The sequence below is a fragment of the Seriola lalandi genome, unplaced genomic scaffold (genome assembly GCF_002814215.2).
Source record: "Seriola lalandi dorsalis isolate HSWRI2012SDOR001 ecotype SW California unplaced genomic scaffold, Sedor1 jcf7180002054641, whole genome shotgun sequence".
Taxonomy (NCBI): domain Eukaryota; kingdom Metazoa; phylum Chordata; class Actinopteri; order Carangiformes; family Carangidae; genus Seriola; species Seriola lalandi.
Genome location: NW_019525194.1, coordinates 124088 through 139828, shown reverse-complemented (window position 1 = coordinate 139828; position 15741 = coordinate 124088). Strand labels below are relative to the sequence as shown.

Here is a 15741-nt window from a genome sequence, read left to right as displayed (position 1 = left end):
ACTACATGATATTCAGTTTTTAATGTGTTGGGGACTTCAGAAAAACCACGACAATATTTCCAAGTAGCGTCACAGGACACCTGACACCTGTGAAACTACGAGTCCCACAATCCTCTGCTCCCGCTCCACTGGGCACTTGTAACATTATATCCTATGGTTATATCTAATGTTTATGGATTTAGTGCTGTGCCTCAGCCGGTGTCCCCCAACACTAACGTGTTATTAGCGGTAAAAACATGGAGGTGACAGCTGCACGCCGCTCGATTCTTTGTGATATCGGTGAGCAATTATAACAGGTTTACACAGCAGCTAATGTTAGCTTCCTTATGAATGTCGAGACTGTCAGTTTCTTGCTCGTACTGTCACTTTTTCTGCCGCACTGTTGTTAAAATTCAGACCACAATAATGTCAACCATGACCGTCACATACAGGCTAATACGAGAGTTATGTGAGGCTAAATGACATTTTAGCTAAATACTTACTGCATTGCTAGCAGTTAGTGTTATACATTTTTATCGAGTAGTTTCAGTAGTTATGGCTGAAGATATTAAGCATATTAAGTATTTTAGGCAGCAGGCTTCATAAAGATGATAACTTTATCACTTTATTTTTTATTTTACTGTAAATAAACAAAAACTCTAGGGGGTTTATCAGTGTGTGTGTGTGTGTATGTGTGTGTGTGTGTGTATGTATACACGTGTATATGTATGTACAGTCGGGTCCACTGTATAATAATAATAATAATAATAATGATAAACTTTATTTGTATTGCACCTTTCAGGCAAGTAATGGAGCACAAAGTGCATTACACACATTACATGCACCAAGTGCTTCACATGAAAAGACACAAAATAAATGTAAAATCACGTTTAAAACATTAATGTCAAATGAGATAGAGGGAATAATAATAAAATAATAACAGAAAAAAATAAATAAAAATAAGTTAAAAATGGATAACACAGCATGCATAAAATCAGTAAGACGTTATACTTATAACAGCATTTGAAAGAAGAATGTATATATGTGTGTATGTATTATTATAATTTTATGTTATATTTATATATTATTATTATTTTTTACAACCAGAAAAAAAAAGTTAAGCTAAGACAAAATATTAAGTTCATAAGTTTATGTTGTTGGTTTTTAAATAGTGAGTAATATTCATAGTTTATTTATTGTAACATTAATAGTGTTTACATAGAGATAAACCTGTGCAATTGATCGATTGACAGAATAACTGAACAAAGCTTGTGTGGTATCTATACATGTGTAACTGTACTGTTTCTGCGCTGCTGTGTGTGTTAGGTTTCTGGGCGGACCGGACGGCCCTGCACGAGGCAGCGTTCCACGGCAGGGTGCTGCAGGTGAAACAGCTGATAGAGAGGGGAGCCTCGGTCAACATGGTGACGGTGGACAACATCACTCCGCTCCACGAGTCCTGCATGCAGGCTCATCCAAAGTGTGCCCAGCTGCTGCTGGAGGCTGGAGCCCAGGTGAGATAAACATCCCTGGTCCTGTGCCACCCCCCACCCACCCAACCCCAATCTATGGAGGACCAAACCTGACTCGTGCAGATTTGAATAAATAAAATGCTTAAATAAACTGGGACACCTTATCACAAGCAGTGGTGATGCAATCTAATACAGAATAAATACTATCTTTGTGCGGTTTGTGAAGCAAACTACAGGCTCAAATGTTACAATGGATTTGATACTGAAGTTGATACTTTGCCAACTGCGACATGTGCTACTAAAATCTTGACAATCATCTAAAGATGTATAGAAAAAATAAAATGTGATTTTTCTGTGGTCTCTCCAGGTGGATGTTCGGACCATCCATGGCAGCACCCCTCTCTGTAACGCCTGTGCCTCTGGCAGCCTGGAGTGTGCCAAGCTGCTGCTGGAGTATGGAGCCAAAGTGAACCCGTCCCTCACAGCTCTCACTGCCTCGCCGCTCCATGAGGCCTGCATACGAGGTAACACTACAGCAGCAGTAAGAGAGAGTTCACCCAGTCATGTCATCCTTATTCACTGTGAATGAAACTGTACACCCCCCTCTCAGGTAGTGTCGACGTTGTGAGGCTGATGATAGCCAGCGGTGCTAAGCTTGAGGCGTATGATGTCTACTTTGGACCTCCACTCCACATCACATGTGCTAAAGGACACGTGGACTGTGTGAAGGAGCTGCTGATTGCAGGTCAGTATTACCCACATTTACCCATTGTCCTGTAATCTGCCTCATTTAATTCTACTTTTATAATAATAATAATAATAATTTCTTACATTTCCCACAATGCTCACAACAACTTGCAGAGAAGAGGCCTCTAAATTAGGCCTGAAGGATATGTAAAAAGTCATACTGTGATTATTTTGGCAGATATTGTAAAATGAGTCACTAGTCATTTTTGCTTTTTAATTTTTCACTGAAAAAAATCTAAAACTGATGATGATGTAGTTTTTGTTGTCTTGTACCAAACAAACATCTTCCTTTACTTCTGGAGAATATGATTTGTGGGCCAGGGCGTCTCTGGAGTACCACAATGGTTCATTTACGGTTTGTTAACACATGACACATTTTACCTTTATCTAAAAAATTGCAGCTCTGGCAATTTGGATATTACACTTGGGCATATTGCAATTTTGAAATATTTTGAGTAATTGTTCAGCTGCAGTCTGAATCCAGTGTTATGACTTATAATAACAGATGCTTATCTTAAGTTTGCAAATGACAACATATAAATCCTTGTGTCTTTATAATGACATGACACAAGAACATACAAGTAGTTGAATATACACAAGTAATGAACTAAGGAGCTAAAACAAACGTGCATCGTGTTTCAGTGATATTAGAAGGCTTTTGTCTTTAGCAGACTAAAAGCCAACATTTCTAAACTATATAGTAAATGTTTCCATGGCACAGGCTGATTATCTTTGGTTGCAGTAGAATGGGATGATTTGATTTGTTGCTTCTTCCATTTTGAATAACTGAATATAAATTTTTTCCAGTTGAGTATTGACTTGTTGAATTACTCTGTTTCTTAAATCATATGATTTAGCTGTGTGGCTGCATTGCATTCTGGTCTATTCTTCTTCTTTTATCCTGCATTTCTTACTGTATGATAGATGAACATCGGACTGACCTTTGCTCTTTGATCTAAGAGACTAATGACAAAACTATGACAAAGTCCATGTTTGATAGCTGCATGCTAAAGAAAAATACATCACCAAGCAAACAACATGGGCCCAGGAATGGAGGCTTATTGTCAGCTGGATTTTAGCAAATCATTCTGATAATTTCAGCTGTAATGATTCCATAAATGTAAAAAAATAAGTTCCACTTGACTTCCTGCAGGTGCCAAAGTGAATTCAGTGAAGTTCCATGAGACAGCTCTGCACCATGCAGCTCGAGCCCACATGGTGGACATGATTGAGCTGCTGGTGGAGTTCGGAGCCAACGTGTATGCTAGTGACAACCTGGGAAGAAAACCTGTGGACTACACAACACCTGCGTCTCCCTCTCACACCTGCCTGGAGTTTTATGAAAGTAAATTCCTCAATTGTTTCTGAATCACAACCAAAGAAGACAGAGAGCTGTTAGAAGTCATTTCTTAATTTGTGATTCTGTTGGTTTTGCTTTTTTTAATCTGAAAACCTCTTCTTCTCATCAGGTAATCCTCTGAGCCTGCAGCAGCTCTGTAGAATCACTGTGAGGATGACGCTTGGCACCAGAGCCTCAGAGGTCATAGGTCAGCTGAACGTATCCCCCCGCATCCACAGCTACCTCCAGCACTGTGACCGTCCCCCATCACTGCAGAGGGACACATGAACGGATATATGAGAGACTGCATCATGGACAACATATCTACTTATAATTTAAAACATATTAGGTTATCCATCATAAATTGATTAATGTATGTCATGTCCCATACACAGATGTAATATATGTACATATATTGAATTTTCATAAATGAAATATATATACATATAAAATAAAAACATATTTGTAATAATGACATATAAAACCTATTAGAAAATTGTAACAGTTTGACATATATGTATAACCCATACAAATATGTATGTTTATGCATATGCTTATATAGTACATTACATATATTTAAGTTACATATGTTACATGAATATATATCCATCCGAAAGCCTGTTGATATTATATATTATTTATTATTAGTATATTACAGGATAGAAATCTTAAATTTATGAGAAATGAATAAGAAAAACATGATAATCATATAGATTTTTTAAATGTATGTTGTTTTAATAGATGCAACATGTCATATACGGTAAAAATTCATCTAATCGATATTTTTAATGTATGTAAATATACAAATTTTACCATGGGTTTTTCATCTATGTTATGAACTTAAATCTTCATATATCCAGAGAATGTATACATGAAATAATGATAATAATAATAATAATAATAATAATATATCCCCTTATAGTTAACATATATAGGAACTTAACTCTTGATAAAGGGACATATATGTCATATATTACATTTCTGTGTGGGTTGACGGGAATTATGTCGTCATTGCATCATTACGTCTTAAATTATGTCCATGTCGTTGTATTATGATATAATGTCGTGTATTATGTAACATTATTTATATTGAAGAATAAATACTGGTGTTAAAGAAAAATACAATTCCCAGCATGCATTTCGACTCCCGGGTATGCCACTCGTCTGCTGCTGCAGCCGCATGTAAACATTACCCGGATACTGCTGTTTACAAACATCTCGTGTGTTGCTGTTTGTGAGTTAGCATCGCTAATTCCGGGTGGATAAAGAAGAGGAGGATGGAGATTGAAAATGCTCAGCCATATTTCTTTGGAGACATCGGTGAGTATGAAATAAAGACAACATGGCCGGGGAGGCTGCCACTTTCACAGAATTTGACCTAGTTTGACAGCGGGTAAGCTAACGTGCTGTCCCCGGCGTGTTGTGTTAACTGTAACGTGCTGTCAACACTGTACTGTGGATAATGTAATCTGCAATTAGCCTTAGCCTCACCTATGAATGGTGCACTGATTGTACTACATTAACAGCTTTTGCAGTAGATGCTAGAAGATAGCATTACACATATGCGGTGCTTACAATGTAGAGTATGGAGAGTAATCCTCTAACTTCAATATGTTTCTGTCATCTTAAAATATGAGTTGAATGCTAACAGTGTGGTAAATACAGGCTCTTTTGCTAAAAAATTAAGACTCCTTTCTTTAATTTAAGGACAATTGCTGGAAGTGACAGTTTTTTGCGTTAGTATGTAGCATTGTCTGTGTTAAAGTTTATACTGTTTACACATTAATTAGCCACCGAACACATAAGCAAATATATGTACATATATTGAATTTTCATATATGTCCATACATGAAAAATATATATGTAAAAATTATATATAAAACCTAGAGATTGGAACAATTTTCATTTATATGTCTAGCCCATACAAGTTTGTCTGTTTATGTATGTATGCTTATATTGTAGACATATGTTACATAAATATATATCCATCCCAGAGCCTGTCAATATATGTCGATATTATAAACAGTGGGATCCAACAGTCAGAGACCATTTTCCCTGAATGTGAAGATAGATTAATCTATAATAATAATAATTAATAAGATAAACATATATAAGAATATATACATTTACACTCTGTTTTTTTAATAAACTTGCATATATGAATTAAATATATATCACAATACCTTATAAAATTCATCATATACATATTTTGTACATGTATGTATGTACATGTACAAATATTACTATGTGTATTTCATCAATGTTATAAACTTATATCTTCATATACTGAGGATGTAGGCCTATATATGTGATAATATTATATCCGACTATAGGTTACAAACATGGCAACATCACTCTTGATATTGGGACATACATGTCATATGTCATATTTCTGTCATGTTTCTCTCCACATATAGTTCAGACTGTTAGTATTTGGACAGTTACTTTTTTTTTTCTTCAGACTGTGCTTCAATGAAATAACAGTCTGGATACTAAATTAAAAGTTTCAACTTTAATTTGAGTAGGTTTATGTCACTATTGAAAAAACTGTGTATAAGATATAACCCAGAGCCCTAATTGCAAGACAGTAATGACAATAGTGAAGACCTGGAAATAATCAGAAAGTTGAGGGTCAGATACATGTATTTAGGTTAATGTAATGTTTCTAGGTCAGCAATCAAATATAAGCTAATTTGAGGCATTGACCAACTTAACTCCTTTGTACAAAAGCTCAGATTTCCCTCTCTTGTATCCACTGAAGCTTGTGTTCAGATGACGCTCAGCTGGATTTGATCCACTACAGAGGCTCATTCAAGTAACTCAACTTGCAGACAGTGTTGGCCTGTTATAAATAAGGCTGTGCCTCAGGTTTCCAGCAGATCAGTGTATGCAAGGAGATGAACAGGAGACTATATATGTTTTGAGGTTTCTGTGCAGTGTCTGACCCTGTTCTCCTGCAGGCTGCTGGTCAGAGAGAACAGAGGTGCACAAGGCGGCGTCTCTCGGCCAGGCCTCCCAGCTACAGCACCTCATTCAGAGCGGAGCTTCAGTCAATGTCGTGGCAGTGGACTCCATCACACCACTGCACGAGGCCTGCCTCCGCGGACAGGCCCAGTGTGTCCAGCTGCTGCTGGAAGCTGGGGCTCAGGTAAAAGAAAGACACAGAGGGGAGTTTTCCAGAGTTATTAGACCAACTGAGTGAATGAGGAGAGGAAATATTATTTTGTGGGAAGAGGTTGGATATATATATATATATGTCCCATGATGCATCTCAGGTGGATGCGAGGAACGTAGACGGCAGCACCCCGCTGTGTGATGCCTGCTCCGCTGGTAGTTTGGAGTGTGTGAAGCTCTTGCTGGAGCACGGCGCCAAGGCCAACCCCGCCCTCACCTCTCGCACAGCCTCCCCTCTCCATGAGGCCTGTATGGGTGGTGAGTGCCTCAGCGCACCTCACATGCCCTCTAGTGTCTGTGGAATCAAGTTTACCCAGTCTTTAATGGCTGATGTTGGTTTTTATGACACAACACTGCCGTTTGTGTTTCAGGTAACGCAGACTGTGTGAAGCTCATGATTACCATGGGCGCTTGTCTGGAGGCGTACGACCTTTACTACGGGACCCCGCTGCTCGTGGCTTGTGTTAACGGACACATAGACTGTGTCAAAGTGCTGCTCAATGCAGGTGAGTGGAAACACAAACTGCATGACTTTAAGTTTGTCTCTTGCTTATATGTTAACTTCACTCAGATTTTTGAGGTCACATGTTAAATCCAGTCAGATGGAAGATGTATTTGTGGGTTTTGATTCCAATTCTTGTGAAAGTGGAGGACAGATTAGCTGGTCTGTAATAATACCTCCCTCAGCTGACACCATGGTACCAGGCACCAGGTTAACATGTGGCCATACTGAGTACTTTGCATGTTTCAGTCTGTTTAGTACAAATTGTTTAAACTAGTGGTTCCCAAACAGTGAGCCGGGGGCCCACTGGTGGGCCACAAAGGTATTGCGAGTGGGCCAACAAATCATTCGCAAAACACTACAATTTTGTTGAAAAGATGTAATAATACAAAAAAAATATATAAATAATGTTTTTAAATGTTAAAAGGCCTATCACTGCGATAAGCCAAAGATATGAACTTTTATGTTGTCGCCGCCGGACGACATCGTACACTTGCTTGCTATCTCAGTCTGATTGTGCACTAACAGATTACATCCATGGTAAAAACTGGATTATCAACATCTAAGCTGGTTAGCAACAAGAAGACTTAATATGAAAGAGAGTCAAGAGACAGATGGTGAATCAAGTGACCAGTGACCTCACCGCCAAACAAGAAAGAAAAATGGAAATTCCTATATGTTTCCCCAGCTTTCAGTTCAGTCCTGAATGTTCGATCATTTGTTCATTAAGATAAAATGAGCTCTGAGAATGATTTGGTCTCCATTTTGTTACAGGTTGAGATGTGGGTGAGATTTTGACATGGGCTTTGATTTGTAAAAGGTTGGGAATCGCTGGTATAAACTGCCCAGTTTTATTACATTAATTTCCTACCTCACTAGCTTAATTTTTTCAGTGGTCTGTGAGAGTCAGGAAGTTGAATCCTGTATGAGTTAGGTACAGTTTTTTGTTTTGGGCAAAGCCATGTTATAATTGTGTCATAATGCAGTTGCAAACATGGACAATCTGGTAAACTCGTCATAGTCACAATATTAATATAGAACCTAGACCTGCTTTATAATCAAAGAACACATGGACATATACCTTTACACTATATGGGACCTTTAATGTCCTTTTCTGTTTAGGTGCTAAAGTGAACGCTACCAGGCTACATGAAACGCCGCTGCACCACGCGGCTAAGAACATGCGGCTGGAGATGATTGAGACGCTGGTGGAGTTCGGGGCCAACATCTACGCCAGAGATCATCACAACAAGAGACCTGTGGACTACACCACGCCGGGCTCTCCCTCTGCAGTCTGCCTACAGTTGTATGAGAGTAGGTTGTTTGCAAAAGTCACTGCGGCGTGTAGAAATAATCATTTTGATTAGCCTGTTTGTGTAGCTGCCTTTAAACCAATACAACAGTGCAGTGTCAATGTAGCATCAGTAGATGGCAGGCAAGAATCATTATTCACCTCCAGGAAGTCTCACATCAATGACACCTGTTGTTTACCATGATGCTCATATGTACAGTCGGTCATATAAAGGTTAGACACTGTAACTGATGCATATGAGAAGGTGATGATTAATACTAAAATACAATGAATAATAATGATAATGATAATAATAAACTTTATTAGTACAGCACCTTTCATACAAGACATGCAGCGCAAAATGCTTTACAACAAAAACATTACATGCACCAAGACTATAGAAACATGTTAAAAATCTTAATGTAAAATGAGATGGAATAATATGTTAACAACATAATACAAACAGTAAATGAATAAAAAAAAGTTGAAATGGATCACATAGAATGACTTATAACAGCATTTCAAAGATGAGCTCCAGTGCATAATTGCAAATTTTCTGAGCTGGTTTGAAGTGAAGAGAGAAGTTTTAATCTTTCTTTTAAAAAAACTTAGTCAGCTGCTTCTCTGATATCTACAGGTCGTGTGTTCCACAGCTTTGATTTGATCCTGATTTTCTTACAGCTGTTAGCGGAACCTTCAGTAAAGCAGCAGTAGATGATCTCAGTGTTCTTGTTGGTCTATAGTTAACAAGGGAGTTAGCGAAGTAGCTTGGTCCTCGCCCATTAAGGCCTTTGTATATAAGGATTCTAAATGTAACAGGAAGTTAAACTGAACTGATGTGGTCTCTCCTCGTGGTTCTGGTTCACAGCCGAGCCGCAGGGTGTAAAACGAGCTGAAGTCTCTCAGTAAAAAGTGCGTTACAGTGATCGAGGCATGAATCAGTCCTTCAGTATCTTTTTGATTTATAAATGGCTGAAGTTTAACTGTGTTTCTAAGGTGGAAGCATGATGTTTTTGTCACCTTGTTGATGTGGGAATGAAGCTCAGATCTGAATCTAAGATAACACCAGCACTTGTAACCTCACATTTAATCCAGGTTATTGAACAAGATTTCAGTTTTGTCCTCATTTAATTTTATTTATTTATTGCCAGAAGACAAGCAGACAAAGGTAGAAATACTTCCAAAAATCCCATATTTATTATTGAAAGAATTAATGATATACTTTTCCAAACACCATAGTTACATTTTCCACAGCAATGACACACATCATCCAGTTTTATCATTGTGAAACATTAAGCCACGTTATATTGAAATCAAGCATCTAACCCTTGTTTTCTGTCCGCAGCCTCTCCCATGAGTCTGCAGCAGCTCAGCAGGTTGGCCGTGAGGAAGAAGCTAGGCACCAGAGCTCTGAAGGTCATAGGTCAACTGGACATACCCAAACTCATCATCAGCTACCTCTGCTATCAGTGAGAGCTCACCTGGGAGGAGGAGCTGCGTCGATGCTCAAAGAGAGAGAGTGGAAATTCACACCTCTCTCTGATTTAACAGTAGATGTAAAGGTTAGTGACGAGCACAGCTCTCTCACGTTTTCACGACTCTACTTTCATTTCAAGACTTGAAAGCAAAATGTAAATGTATTTAATGTGTTTACACGCACACTAACAAAATGATTTTATGTATGTTAAAGAATCGCTATCATGCAAACACTTAGATTTTCAACGACCTGAACAGGAACTCTTGTCAGTCTGTGGAATATACAGTATGACTATAGAATATCACTTCAGCAATAGATAGATGAATAGATAGATAGATACTTTATTTATCCCCTAGGGGAAATTCATGATCAATGCAGTGGTTCCTACACTGGCTTATAGAGGCAGAGGCAACATTTAGATTAAACGTCCCCTGTGACGTTTTCTTGTAAATAAACAAACAAGCTACTTCTACATTATTCACCTGAGCTCGAACAAAGCCACATTGCATGCTAACATCCATTTTCACTAGCTAGCAGTCCTCCTGTTCCCTGCTCTGCCTGCGACAGGTCAAAAACTGCGATGCAGGTAATAGCCATCAGAATCAATCTTTTTAAAAATCTCGCAGCTGATGACATGATAGCTCACAGTTTTCTGGGTATCGTAGTAATGCTGCCAGCGTTGTGTAGTTGAAGTAGAAATAGTGAAAAAAATAAATAAATAAAACTTACGAAGCTCTCAACACAATCTGAGAAATTCAAGTATGAGCTGACCTGGAGCATTAAAGTCAGTATAAGCTAATCAGCTTTAGAAGTACGGGGGTGCCACAACAAAACAATTCATATGAACAGATACTGCTTTAAGAAGTTTTTTGGAACCACTGCAGTGATGGGCTGAGCAGAACGATTTGGGGAATTGGGGAACAACCCTTGTGCCACAGCAGAAGACCATTATTGCAGCATGGGGACGCCCAAAGAAACCAGCATGTCAGAGTTTTCCTCTCCTTGCACAAATCACGGCAGGCGATCAATGACTTTAGACACATAATCTGACGCAGCGGCCATCTTGAGAGGCAGATAATGTAGGCTGCTGCAGATGTTAGCAGGAGTTTGTTCTCGGCTGTGATTGTGATTTTTTTTTTTTTTGTTCACGCACAAAAATCAACTGAATGCAAAGTGGTTACAACTTGAACTTACATTCTCACTGTCTTATTATAAATAGCACAAATACACTGTTTCTTGTCTGCAGCCACACCGGTCTTTAAAACAGTTCATGTTGATATTGGCACATTCACTTAATAACAAATAAACAAACTATTACCTAATCTGTTTATTGATAGTTGGATATACACATGTAATCTTAACTATAAATCGCAGCTATACAAGTCTTAAATATCATTTAATAAGGTTTGTCATTTATACAAATATGAACAGATTACATACTATAATTATTTACCTAGAGATGAAAGTGACTGAGCACAGGGAGAGGGAGAGGAGAAATGGCATTGTTTTTGGCAACAGAAAAGATGAAGATTAGACACCATTGTGATGTCATCATTCAAAGGGGGGTAGTCACAGGAAAATCCCCTGATGGAGTCCAGACCAATGACTGTATAAAAGATGGATGGCGCGTCTCCACTTCCTCCCATTGTGCAAAAATGAAACCAAAATATCTACGAGTGCTGCCATCAAGTCTCTGCAGTAATGATAAGGGGGTGGAGCTGCAGTATCAAAGCCCCACCCATACACCTACTCCACCCAATTGCAAATCAATCACAGCTGTCTATCATGATGTTACATTCTGTTTTATGGTATCAAATAACTAATTAAAACCAAACGTATGAGAAAAATGAACATTTGAACATACATCTGCTAACATGGAGGGGGCGGGGTTTATGGCCTATACTGCAGCCAGCCACCAGGGGACGATGGAGATGTTTTGGCTTCACTTTTAAGGAGCTGCCATGTTACCCATCTTTATGTACAGTCATTGGTCTAGAGACAGTGGTGGTGAGGGGTTGAGGAGCAGCTGAGGATGTCCATGGATGTGATGTGCAGCAGGACTTCTGCAGAGGTCAGAGGTCGGGCCCATGGACACTGGTTCCGATGAAAACTGGAGGTGAATGCGGAGGAGGAGGATCATCAGGCTTGCATTGAAATGAGAGATGACAAATGTGATTGGTTGAAGTGAAAACCAACCCTCAGTCAGCTGAGCTGGAAGAAGGGGGGGGTGGGGGGGGGGTGTTCCTGGATTTTCTAGGAAAAAGCCAGCATGCCTCTGAACTCGCAGGTGGACCATAAATACAGAGACTAACTGTGCTCGCTGAGCATTCCTTGGATACCTGAAAGTAAAATGTCTTTAGGAATACCAAGCAGCTCTCGGGGTGAAGTTCTCCAGATGCTGCTTCGCTTCATCTCAGATTCCTGTTATTCAAACCCCCAAGCCTGGCGACTGCCAGTGTTTGATACAGACACTGAAGTATCCTGGCTGCCTATTTATAGCCTTGTGTCTGTTGCTGCATTAAATCTGCTCATAGATACAGAGAGCTTAGTCGGGTCTTGGTATTTGTAGAGGGAGGTGCAGGAAGTCGTTCGTGAATTCCACAAAGCGCTTTAGATTGATTTACTGGCTCTGTTCAAAGTCAACGTGACCTCTTTCAGAAGCTTCATCTTTAATTTATCCATGGAGGTTGAATCAGGCCAAACACACACTTGAAGATAAGTTGAGGATACAGGGTTTGTCTGTGGGTAAATGCTCATGATCTCTGTCTCTGTTTCTCCTCAAACACATTTACAACAGTAAATCAACCTTTGTTGTTTTCTTTTCTCTTAAACAATAATTCATGCTCCCTCTCTTACAGTGAACTGAAATTTCAGGACGCTCTGTCTGCTCTCGTGTTGAAGCTGCATTTGATGCTGCACAAATAAAGTTTCACCCACAGGAAATAAAAACTTCAAAACAATAACAGAGTTTTTGCTGAGACATCTCAAACCAAGGAAAACCACAGCATAGTGCTGTTTATCCAACTTCCTTATTTGAGTCTCACTATGAGATTGAATTGAAACATTAGGAAAGGTACACAGCACCTTTATTTAAATCAGTGTTTTTCAGATTTTTGTTTAACTAAAAATATGTTTTTTTTCATCACTGATAGAAAACTACAAGACACAAACAAGAAAGCTGGAGTTGCTACGTGCTCATGTGTTTCCACAAATTGTTTTTAAGTCGCGGCGTTCTTTTAAGAATAAGTCATACTCAATAGGAAGTCGCTGACTCTGATGATTGGCTTTTGGCTGTGTTTTGATGTTGCAAGGGAATCAAGAGGAAATCTGCTACATAAAGACTACTGCAGGCTACTTCCTGCAGATCCATCGACCACTGCGAGTGGAAGAAAATCTTTAAGTGTGAAATCGGCAAATATGGAAGAAATCAATATCGATACTTGGCAATGACATGACAGGAAGTGAGGGGTGAGAGCTCATGGTCAGAGTCTTACACCTCAGGCCACGGGGGTGCCACTTGGAAACTGATTTTCACATTGCGAATATATACATACAGCAAATCTTACAGTGTGTTTTCAACATGTTTGGTAGGAATACAAAGTGAGTGTCATGTGGTAAATGGGGTGAAACATGCAAAAACACTGATATAGTCCTTTTAAAACAGCAGAATAGAGGTGAACAAGCGCTATAAAAAGCCGAACCCTCTGCTGAACTCGGTCTTTTTCCTCTCTTTTCCCTTTCTTGATCTATAACATTAAACACAGTCCACGTGCCGTTTACTGACGTCAACCTTCAGGATTTTCTAGGTGTCTAAGTTCACAATTTTCAAAACCTCTTGCCTCTGTGTGGAGCTGCCAGCGGGCAGTTACCTCGCACGGCTTTAAAGAGCAAGAGGCCGTCTGTCAGCTCTCCTAGACGTCTGCACCTCCGTGTTTATTGTTTAATGACAGATCTTTACAACGCATTCAAAACTAATACTTCAAGCTTGTGGAGCTGCATCCAAATCTCTCAGTTCACTCTCCTGATTTGGCGCTCTCCCTAAACGTGCCCGAGCTGCACGATGCTGGCCTTAATATGAAGCTTGTCTTGTGGGCCAAATTGTGGGAGTTCATTTAATCAGAATATAAATTCCTATAAAATAATCTTCCATCCTTAGAAGGTTTTTGGACTAGTTTCCTTTCCTTAAAAAAAAGGCATTATAGTCTTAGCCTGTAAATAATCCCGAAGCACAGATCTCTCCTTCTTCATATGGAGCATTCCTTTTTAGAGCATTATAAAATATTTGACCCCGATACAGATGGAGCTTGTACTCAGGGCTTAAAATAACCACTACAAAACACTTGAAGTCTACAGAAGGGACTGGAAAGAGCAGAGAGGAGGGCAGGTATGCAGCGTATGTCCAGTTATCTAAGATGAAAAACAAAAACTCCAAAATAGGAATGTTGGACTTCAGGTTGAGCAACAGAGCGGTTGGCTTGTTGGGAAACTTTCCTCCCGGTTCATCATATTAAACGGTGCCGGCTCAGTTTAAGTATTCTTATTAAAGTGAATGAAGTCAGGTTTAATCCGCTCTGATGTTCAGGACACACTGATTTATCTGTTTAAGGTGCTACAAAAAGCTGTCGAATCATCCCACGAAATGTGTCATAAATATTTGTCTTATTGAACTGTACAAAAATGTTGATTTATTGAATAAATTGTTCCATTGACGTGTTTGTTGTTCTCGTGTTTTTGCATCAACCTGACTTTCATTCAAAGGACATTTACACATTTTTTTACATTCTAGCACCTGAACTGTGTTTCCTGTCTGCTAAACACAAACCAAGAACAGTTCATATTAGTTACTTGATGCTGACAACACAGCTCTTCCCTCTAGCTAACTGGTTAGCATTGTGCTACATGGCTACATTCCTTGAGCCTCAACTCTTGATCTTATGTCAGGTTCTTCGTTTCAGATTCATGTTGCTCTTTGAGTCCACTCGGTGAATGTGTTAGGAAATGTTTGCATAGTTTACTAACTAGTTAGCTGCTAAATGCTCCATTATGTTCATCAGCTAATTGCTAACTTTGTCTGACTAATGTTTCTGGATGTTAGAGCGGTTCTGCTGTAAACACAGTAAACAGCAGCCTGCTGCGTCTAATGAGAGCAGTGAGACCGTGAGTTGCCATCAAACCAAAACAACAAGCTAAAAGATACTAAAATGCTCTGCAAAGCTCAGGGGAACTACAGTCATGGTTCATCGCTATGAGCAGCTCCTTTCACACTGTATGTAGTCATCTGAGCCATAGTTAATATAATAAATATTCATTAAAGCTGCTTTAAAGTGATAGTGTGTGAGGTGCTGGTCTGTAGTCTGCTAGTTTAGAGAAGCAGCAGGAGCACCGGCACAGAAGCTGAGATGTGCTGCTGTGGACGGAGTCAGCATTAAAATGTATTTTAGCCACATATACACTGACTCACGCTCAAGCCACCTACTGACTCAAACAGCTGATCTGCAGAGTTATACAATGCATGCTGTAGGTGTACTTGTGCATAGGAATACGGTAGTTCCGAAGCAAATGGCAGATATTATTTTTAAGGGTAAAATACTGTTGTCCCCGACCACAGCAGCTCATCACTCAGCTTCTGTATTGGTCCTCCTGCTGCTTCTCTAAACTGACAGTGCACTGATCTGAACCTACTGCAGGTCATACACTTGACTATGGATAAGTACTTCATCCAACCCCACGTCAAATAACCTGAACTATCACTTTAACACC

At 39.3% G+C, this 15741-nt stretch overlaps 2 protein-coding genes across 2 annotated transcripts; both read left to right on the top strand.

Annotated features, from left to right (window-relative positions):
* The first annotated feature begins 122 nt into the window (after positions 1-122).
* asb13a.1 (ankyrin repeat and SOCS box containing 13a, tandem duplicate 1) lies at positions 123-4662 on the top strand. The gene is made up of 6 exons (XM_023420416.2): positions 123-279; positions 1306-1493; positions 1819-1975; positions 2062-2196; positions 3352-3543; positions 3668-4662. Exons 1-6 carry the CDS (start codon positions 237-239, stop codon positions 3823-3825), a joined length of 873 nt encoding a protein of 290 aa, XP_023276184.1. The 5' UTR covers positions 123-236; the 3' UTR covers positions 3826-4662.
* Positions 4663-4712: 50 nt separating this feature from the next.
* On the top strand, positions 4713-14690 carry LOC111665417 (ankyrin repeat and SOCS box protein 13-like). The gene is made up of 6 exons (XM_023420410.2): positions 4713-4857; positions 6498-6685; positions 6813-6969; positions 7083-7217; positions 8336-8527; positions 9850-14690. The coding sequence occupies exons 1-6, from the start codon at positions 4815-4817 to the stop codon at positions 9975-9977; spliced, it is 843 nt and encodes a 280-aa protein (XP_023276178.1). The 5' UTR covers positions 4713-4814; the 3' UTR covers positions 9978-14690.
* Positions 14691-15741: the final 1051 nt, after the last annotated feature.